At 51.4% G+C, this 9,781-nt stretch overlaps 1 protein-coding gene across 1 annotated transcript; it reads right to left on the reverse strand.

Moving 5' to 3' along the window:
* Positions 1-5,396: 5,396 nt before the first annotated feature.
* DIRAS3 (DIRAS family GTPase 3) lies at positions 5,397-6,728 on the reverse strand. The gene is made up of 2 exons (XM_053984479.1): positions 6,443-6,728; positions 5,397-6,288 (listed from the first exon to the last, which is right to left on the reverse strand). The coding sequence occupies exon 2, from the start codon at positions 6,201-6,203 to the stop codon at positions 5,607-5,609; it is 597 nt and encodes a 198-aa protein (XP_053840454.1). The 5' UTR covers positions 6,204-6,288; positions 6,443-6,728; the 3' UTR covers positions 5,397-5,606.
* Between the last annotated feature and the right edge of the window lie 3,053 nt (positions 6,729-9,781).

Genomic DNA, 9,781 nt, shown 5'->3' on the forward strand with positions numbered 1-9,781 from the left:
CCCAGGAGGGATTTTCACTGCCTGGGTGTGAGCTGCTCATCCTTCACCCACGGGCAGCCTGAGGCAGATAATGGCATGCAGGGGTTGGAGGAAAACATGTAGGAACAAAGGAACACCACAGCGTAGGAGAGAAGAGTTTTCACATCTCCATCCTTAGATATTTTTAGTCTGAAAGGCACAAGTGCATCACTGAGCTATGAAAGGAAAGCTCCCTGCTGCTCTCCATGTCAGAGGCTTCAGAGCAGTGCTCTGCCTGCTTTGGAGGAGGTACCTGTGGGCACCTATATCCAGGTGTGGGAAAGCCACGTGCCTTTAGCTGGAGGAGACATCACTGGCAGGGATACCTTCCCCTAGCCCAGGCTGCTCCAAGCCCCATCCAGGTCTTGAACACTGCCAGGATCCAGGGGCAGCCACAGCTTCTCTGGGCACCCTGTGCCAGGGTCTCACCACCCTCAGAGGGAAGAATTTCCTTCCCAAAATCCCATGTAAACCTGCTCTTCTTCAGTTTAAGTCCAATCCCCCTCGTGAAAAGCCCCTCTCACGGCAAATCAGCTGCATTTGCCCTCTGCTCAAGGCTTGGAGCAAGTTCTCAACACAGGCTGCCAAGAAGAGATGGGCTCTGGTGGGACCCCACACCCCCCTTCCCACCCGGATAGGAGCTGAGGGCAGCGGGAGGGGCAGTTGGGATGGTTGGGCTGGAAGACTCTGGTTCTGTGCTAATCCAGGAAAACACAATCATTCCTTTCCCTCTAATTTCCAGGCTTGCTGGAAGTGTGAAGAGGACAAAGATGAGGATGGAGGCAGCCGCCCAAGCCAGACCCAGTTCCAGTGCCCAGCTGTGCCAGCGAGGTTTGGCTCCACCACCACGGGACTGTGAACAAACCCAGCCGAGCCACGGCAGTGCTGGGCTCCCCTCCTTCCTCTGCTCCTCCATCCTTTTTGCATTATTAAATGTGCTCCTGTCTAATAGGATTTTATGCCATCGTTTTTCCCCAAAGTGGGAAAAAAGGAAATAATTAGGGGTGGCAGGTCTAGCCTGGCACACAGCAACACCATTAAGCAGGAGGCTGCTATGCTGCCGTTGGTCTGGAGCCTCTTTAGCATTTTCATTAGCTCTCCAAAGCTTTTGATGTCCCTTATTTACGACACAGACGCTGCAGAGGAGGCAGGCAATGATTAAGACGAGCTTTTACTCTTCTGGAGTGCGCCGGGTACCTCGTGGCTACGGACCCTGCATATAAAGCAATATTGCTTATTATTCCGAGCTGTTCGTTCCATTAATCATGAGCCTGCTTTGCTCTGGGAAGAGGAATTGGAATACAGCAATATTCTGTCTGCTTGTTTTTAAAATACATGTGTGGGTGGACACTCCAGCTACTGCTCACATTTTTCTCTCGCAAGAAGAGCTGTTCGTGATTCTCCTCCCCAGTGTTTTCTTCTGACACTGATTTTGTTCATCGAACTCGGGAAGGGAACTGCCTCAAGCCTGTCAACGAGTGTTGTATGGAAATAAGGAGTAGTGACTGAGAAACGCTTGAAATTCAGCATCCCAGAGAGGAAAAGGATTTATTTTCCATCATGGAAGGGGGGGGTCAGGCTGGACGTCGGAATGGGCTGCCCAGGGAGGTGGTGGAGTCCCCATCCAAGGAAGGTGGCACTCAGTGCTCTGGGCTGGGTGACAAGGGGGGGACTGGGCACAGATTGGACTTCATGGTCTTGGAGGGCTTTTCCAACCTCAATGATTCCACGATTCTGTGGTTCAGTTCAAAGTCACTCACTGCCCTCACAGTCTCAGCCTTCACCAGCCACCCAGGCAACAGCGGGTCTGGGGATTCCTTCAGGATATCCCAGAGGGAATTTTCAGAGTGTTCAACTCGTCATCCCGAGAAGCACTATGGAGGCATTAAAAGCAACTCAACAAGTTGTGTCAGCATCTTCTGTGACCTTTTCTTACCCCATCTAACCTCATGAAGAACCTTCCAGAAAACCAGAGAGTTCTGGGGTAGAACAAAATGAAGAAGAGAATAAAACAACCAACTTGAGAATTATTAGTGAGTTCCCATGCAGCTCTCCAGGCACGGACAATGTGTCAGGGCATGTCTCCAAGCTGAAAGGTTTACAGGATGCATAAAAAGCTCCATAAAAAAACATGTTGTCACCAGCTCCTGGAAAAGCACTGCTGGAAACAGCAGGTAAGGCCAGAACAGCTCCATCAGACAGCAGAGCTGCTTCTTCATTGCTGACAGATGGCTTCACCTGAATGTCCTTCATCAAAAAAAAAACAACTGAAAAGCTACAGGTCTGTTACTTTTCTAACCTGCACTTATTCAATCCTTCCAGTCCTTCCAATATATACCCTCACTCCAAAACACAGCATCCACCCCGATGAAATGGATTTCCCATCCTATAACAATAGAGTGCACACACAAAAGCCAAGCTAGTTCAGTTCATATGGAAACAGCCAATTATGTAATTTATTTATTAATACAGTTTTCATTTACAGCACAATTGAGCTGCACACCCAAGACATAGATTATTTACAGAGCATGAAAGGCAGACACAGCAGGTGTCCCTTGTTCCCCAGCTGGTTTGGGTTTCTAAACTGGGGCACCCCCAGGAGCACCCCAGCATCTCCATTGCCACACAGTCTTGGTCTCATGGCAACCAAAGAAGCTTTGAATCGTGGAATTGTTTAGGTTGGAAAAGTCCACTTAGATGATCCAGCTGAATCATTCCCCCAGCACTGCCAAGGCCACCCCTGCCCCGTGTCCCCAAGTGCCACATCCACAGGGATTTTAAACCCCTCCAGGGATGGGGACTCCCTGGGCAGCCCCTTCCAATGTCTAACCACGTTTTCCATGGGGAAATTCCTGCTGCTGTCCACCCTGAGCCTGCCCTGGCCCAGCCTGGGGCCGTTCCCTCTCCTCCTGTCCCTGTTCCCTGGAGCAGAGCCCGACCCCCCCGGCTGTCCCCTCCTGTCAGGAGCTGTGCAGAGCCACAAGGGCCCCCTGAGCCTCCTTTGCTCCAGGCTGAGCCCCTTCCCAGCTCCCTCAGGGATTCTCCCGGGTGCAGGAATGCCTGAGCCTGTTTTGTTCCAATGGATTGTTGCTCTGACAGATCCCAGCCCTCGGAGACCTCCACACCCCGCACAGGGAACACACAGCAGTGCTAATGACACATTCCAGAACATCCTGGCTGTGTGAGTAATTGCAGATCCTTTGCACAGGCATCTCCATGAAGGCAGTGGGAGTTGTAGAGACATTATTAGGTCTCCTGACATTTTAAAAAGGCTTAGACAGAAAACGTCTTTGAGGGGTTTCAAAGGCTGCAATGGAACAGAAATAGTTTTTGTAATAATAACCAAACAACCCACGAGGAGCTTTGTGTAACTGCTTGGACACGAGTGATCAGAGACAGAAAATCCATGCACAAAGCCAGAGAGGAGAAAGGAAGAGTTATGTCCAAGCAAAGCCATCAGGGCTGCTCCCACAGCCCCCTGACTGACTGCCTCAGGAGATGTCACACACAGGGGACAGCACCAGCCAGCACCACAGGTCCAGCATTGGGAGCCTGGGGGGGTCCCTTCTCCAATAGGGAAAATCAGGAGCAGAGCCTCTGGGCTGATTTTGGCAAGTGAGCATTAACTTTTGGACAGCTCCAAACCCTCCTGCAGCAGATGGTTTCTGAAATCATAAGTAATACATTTTTCTGCTGAATCAAATGGTGTGAGGGCTCCAGATGAAACTGGGGCAAACTCCCCTGGCTCACATGGAGCCATCTGACCCCAGGAGTGTGTAGGGACAGCCTAAGGAGACTGGAAAAGCAGCTCAGGACAGCACAGGAGACAGGGGAGCACCAGGTGCCAAGAGTCGTTCAAATGTCATGTATTCACATGGATGCAAATGTCATGGTTTGCGTATTAGCCTGCAACATGAACAAAGAGGTCTGGGAGAAAAGGCCCTTCTACAGCACCTTCCACTGAAACCCAGACTGGTCTGGGATGGGAAGGACCTTAAAGCCCATCCAGTGTCACCCCTGCCATGGGCAGGGACACCTTCTACTACCCCAGGTGCTCCAAGCCCTGTCCAACCTGGCCTTGGGCACTTCCAGGGATCCAGGGGCAGCCACAGCCTCTGTGGGAATTCCTGTGCCAGGGCCTCCCCACCCTCAGAGGGAGGAATTTCTTCCCAATGTCCCATCCATGCCTGCCCTCTGGCAGTGACCCCCTATTTCTCACAGGCTCCCCTCAGGTCATTCTTGACACGAATACATCCACAGAAAGAGCCTGAAAGCCTCCAGCACCTCCTGTTCCACATCGTGTTCACCCTCAGCAATGAAATCACTTCACCAGAAAAGTGCTATAAAAAGTAGCAATTCCTCTCCTCCCATGTCTCATGTGTCAAGACCACGTTGCTGTGTAAAAATCAAGCCTACGGTGGAACACTGAAGTCTTGCAGTCGTCTGCTTGGGCTAAAACACACCCAAACCAGGAGACAGAATCATGGAATTATTTAGCTTTGAAAAGCCCTCTAAGACCGTGGAGTTCAACTGCTCCCCAGCACTGACCCACATCCCCAAGTGCCACATCCACATAGCTTTTAAATCCCTCCAGTCCCTTCATTCACATGAAGTGTCTGCCAAAATTTCTCATCAGAGAGGGGTTTGCTTCCAGGTGTAGCTGCTCCTTCCCCAGGCAGTGTCATCTGAACTGACTCATCCCAGGTGCCAGCTGGGTCACTTGGATGGAGGGAGGAAAATAGATATCTGATAGAATTCCAGGAAGGCTGGGAAAAGGAGCTTCGGACAGCAAAACCAGGGTGATGGTTGGGCAAGGAGAAGATAACCAGCTTCTACGTCAGCGGGCACTCAGAATCTCCCAGTTACCTTCATCAGCAGGCAGCTCCTGCTCAAGGACACCAGGGATCACTCCTGGACTGGGAGTGAGAGCACGTGGAAAGTCCTGCCTCAGTGAACAGAGGAAGTCGGGAATGAAAAAGTAAAGCAGGAACGAAAGCCTGATTTTATACAGCTGTAATCACTCCCAGAACTGCACAAGTCTCGGGAACTGCACAGCACACAGGAAAACTCCACTTCCGTCATGCAAAAAACTGCAGCTTTGGTGGGCAACCCAGTCTGTCCATCAAAAATTTAGGCAAGCAGGGCCACACACATGTTCATTTTTAGAGCAAATGCCTCACTTTGTTAGAGATTTGCTCTGGTCAATAGGTTCCTGAAAACAATTTAACTCGACACATTATAGATGATTTCCTCTGAGTTAACAGGCTGGAGATATTTAAAAACTGGCATGTACTCACAAGAATAGAGAGGTTTGTTTTGACAGACATTGTTTCCCTCTGGAAAACTTCTTACATTAAAAAACTTCTAGTTACAGGTAATTGCTAACATGGAACATTTATTGGTTTAAAAAAATAAACATGCAGAAGCCATCCTCCTTAAAAACAACACATACAATTACCCAGTGGGGATTTTAGAGGAAAGCAACCACCCTGCAAGGCGTGGATTCCTCCAAAATCTCCAGCAGGAATGTATTTTCTGTGGGAGTCCACGCTCCAGCTGTGCCGTGCAGCAAGTCCAGCCAAAGGCAATCACATAACAGAGCATTTGCCTTGCAGTTTATCTTTCTTTTTCTGCTGTTTGGATTTCTTTCCATCCACCTGGAGACTGATAGTTCTCCTCTGCTCCAGATTCAAGAGCTCCTGGAAGAGCTCCTGCACGTTGTAGTTCATTTTGGCTGAGGTCTCCATGAAGGCACACTTCCACTTGCTGGCCAGCGCTTGCCCCTCGCTGGCATCCAGCTCCCTCTGCGTGTCGTCACTTTTGTTCCCCACCAACATTATCGGGATTTTCTGGATGTCGCCTTTGATCTGACAAATCTCATCGAAGATGGGGTGAAGATCTTCCATGGATTGCCTGCTGGTGACGGAGTACACCAAGATGAAGGCATGCCCTTTGGATATGGAGAGCCGCTGCATGGCAGGGAACTGATGGCTGCCCGTGGTGTCCGTGATCTGCAGGGTGCAGATGCTCTTGTCGCAGCTGATCACCTGCCGGTACGTATCCTCGATGGTGGGGATGTAGGTTTCCCTGAAAGTGCCCCTCACAAAGCGCAGGACCAGGGAGCTTTTGCCGACCCCCGCTGCTCCGAACACCACCACCCTGTAATCATTGCTCTGCTCAGGCATGCTGGCTGCGCCGAGACGTGAGGGGAGGTTTTCACACAAAAAGCCCGAGTTCCACCAAGTTTACACACCCCTATGCAGAGGTGGGCTGCGGAGAGGGAGGGGGAAAGGGTGCGTTATTGAAATCAGCAGTTAATAAATCGCTCCCATCCTTTTCCCTTGAAATAAACCACTATTCCTCCCTACCCCAGCCATGCAGCCCATGACACGTTTAACGCTACGAGAAGAGAATAAGAATTCACCTGCAGCCATCAGCTCCACCGAGCAGCGAAACGGGGCTGAAATCTCCTGGCAGCCGCGGGGAAGAGGTATTCCGGCTCCAGGGAAGCCGTGCTCCAGCCCCGGGAAAGCCGCGCTCAGCCCCCGGGAAGGCGTGTTCCAGCCCCCGGGAAGCGGTACCACCCTCGCCCGGAGCGCCGCCGCCGCCGCCGCCAAGGGAGGGGCGGGGAGGCTCCGTGCCTTCGTAAACCCAGCCTTCCACTCAACCGCCCCGTGAAAATAAAGAAATACTCAACACAGCCGCCTGAATTAAAGCCGCTGCAGCCGAGCTCTGCCGCTCCATCCCTCACTCCGTGCACAAAGGGGAGTCTCGCCCTCCCTCAGCCCCCCGCACCGCAGACCCCCAGGAACTGCCGGGCTCTGCCGTCCTTCATCCACCCTGCGCATCTCTCAGCTTAAATTTAGGGCTGATTTAATTTAAAAAACTTCAAATCCGGGTCAGATTTTCGCCCCCACTGGGATTAAGCGGGGCAGAGCTGCCCTGTGCAGCTTCTCAGCCCTCCCCGGGCAAGCCACCGAGCCCTGGGGCCATGGCTAGCAAGGTCCGCTCAGGACCTTATCCCTGTAATCCCTTCCAGCTCGGGACATCCTGTGATTCCACTGTTTGGTTTGTCTCCCTCACACCGCGGGGTGAAATAAGAGTAGTTGTGTGTCACAATCACAAGCAGTATTTCTCCTCGTTTATTAGGCATTTCCCCCGACGCAGTCTCTCCAAACGCCCTCACGCGGGGACACCGGAGCTCGCACCACCCGGTGCCTGACAGGGGCAGGCGGCCGTGTGTCCCCGCCGTTCCACCTCCGGCACGGTCGGGGAGGAGAGCTACCCCCGGCTCCTCCTCGCCCGGAGGAGAGCTACCTCCGGCTCCTCCTTGCCCCGCTCCCTCCCGGGCTCAGCTCTGCCCTCATGGCCCCTTCTCGCCCTGGGCTCGGCTCGGCTCTGCCTTCATGGCCCCTTCTCGCCCCGGGGCTTGGCTATGCCTTCATGGCCCCTTCTCGCCCCAGGCTTGGCTATGCCTTCATGGCCCCTTCTCGCCCCGGGCTCGGCTCGGCTCTGCCCTCATGGCCCCTTCCCACCCCGGGCTCGGCTCTGCCCTCACGGCCCCTTCTCGCCCCGGGCTCGGCTCTGCCCTCATGGCCCCTTCTCGCCCCGGGCTCGGCTCTGCCCTCATGGCCCCTTCTCGCCCCGGGCTCGGCTCGGCTCTGCCCTCATGGCCCCTTCTCGCCCCGGGCTCGGCTCTGCCTTCACGGCCCCTTCCCATCCTGGGCTCGGCTCTACCCTCATGGCCCCTTCTCGCCCCGGGCTCGGCTCTGCCCTGACGGCCCCTTCCCGTCCATGGGTTCCCGCCCCGGGTTCAGCTCTGCCCTCACGGCCCCTTCCCGCCCCTTCCCGCCCGCGCCTTCCCGCCCAGGCACCGCCCGCCCTCACGCCCCAAAATGGCCGTCGGCCTCTGAGGGGATCGGTCCGAAATCAATGCATTTTTGGAAGTATTTCTGTTTGTGGGTCATCTACGTTGCAAAATGTGGGATATGTAAAATTTCCTTAAGAAAGGATTTTTTTTCTGATGTTTGAACTATGCATGCTTTCAAGCCTAATCAACAAAAAGTGAGATTGAATCTGTGAAACAGCAGCCTGCCCTCACGCTCTAACAAGCTCTAAGTGATACCCCGGTATTAAAAAAGCAAATGAATTGTCGGTAGAATTGTTAAGGTTAGGGCTGGACATGTTTCTCTGCTCTCAGACCTGGGGGAGTTGAACAAAGCTTGGGAAAAAAGATGAACCATTGACAGTGGGCACAGGGAATGCAGGATTTATGGGCCACAAGGACATTTGGCAGAACTCCCAAGATGAGGAAGAAATTCATAAAAACAACTCAGTAACTGTGCTGAAATCAGCACTTGTGGAGGAACACTTCCCAGTCCTTCCCCAAGCTCATTCTTCCCAAACCATTTGTGGTTTTCCGGGTTATCATTTCTTTTTTTCTCTGATCCTTGTTGCGTTTCTAACGCTGTGGTATTCTCCTATTTTAAATCCACTTCTATCAGCCTTGTAATGCTTCTATCCCAGACCAACAAAAAGTATCTCTTTAGATCTATTTCATACTGCTGTGGAGTTTTTTTTGTATAACACAAAAAAAAAAACCCCAGAGGAGTTTCAATCTTGACATGAGGCCAAAATACCTGGGACAGAACGTGGACCAAGTCCATCCCCATGCAAGGGGAGCTAAACCTGAGACCTTAAAAAAGAAATGGCCTCTTTAAAACCAGGTGCCCATTTGTACTGAGATGCTTTGACAGTTCCTGTCTGAATGATAATAATGAAAATAGGGGGATAAAGCAGAACTGTGAAAGTCCACTAATCAACATTAGTGGGGTTAACATGGAGTCAGGGATCACCCCTCACCTTCCTTTTGCTGGAAAAAAATCCTGTTCATCTTACATCTGCTTTTACGGTTCCTGTCTCTCCAGGCAGGGTGACTTGCCTGTGGCAAGGCTCATAACCTGCGAGCCATTCACTTTGCCTGAATCCCATCATTATTGGGGATTTTCAAAGCAGATTTACAAACCGTCATTTCTGGTGTTTATGGGGTATTTCTAAACCATCATTCCTGGTGTTTATGAGGTATTTATTAGCCACAATGAAATGCTGGCTAGGAATGAGTAGCTAATTCTCTCTCTGTGCTAGCCATTTTTGCTCAGTTATCCTATTTTCAGACATTTTCCAATGGTTCTTTCTAAGAGGTGTTTTATTTAAACCTCCAGATCCAAAGCCTGAAGCTGGGATTGATTTCCCATAATAGGCTCTGACAAGGGAAGAACTCTAAGAGCTCTTGCACAGTGTGGTGTCAGGTGCTAAGTGGGAAGCAGACCCGTGACACGTCCATGTGCCCACCACGGATCAAAACCTTCCAAAAATAAATCTGTTGCTGCTCATTGCTTATTTTACCCCAAAAAGTGCTCTGACGCTGTCCCGTCATCGAGAGCAGGTGACTGTCATTATAACCAGAACTGGAGCTCCTGCAGCTCCATCTCCTGCCATTCTGTCCCCAGCCCTTCACTGGCATCCTAACAAAATCCCAGAAAACAGCTTTGGGCTGCAGGATTTGGGCTGGGAGAGGGGACATCTTTCAGTGTCCCACAACACTGGAATTGTCTGGTACTGTAAAATGCAGGCAAACCCAGTGGGAAGAAATGCTGATGTCTGACTCTAGTTCAGAATGCTGAATGATTTCTTTATTATAACTATGTTATAATACATTAATATACTATATAAAGGAAGGTACTAAAACTACATACTTACTTTT

The sequence above is a fragment of the Vidua macroura genome, chromosome 9 (genome assembly GCF_024509145.1).
Source record: "Vidua macroura isolate BioBank_ID:100142 chromosome 9, ASM2450914v1, whole genome shotgun sequence".
Lineage (NCBI taxonomy): Eukaryota > Metazoa > Chordata > Aves > Passeriformes > Viduidae > Vidua > Vidua macroura.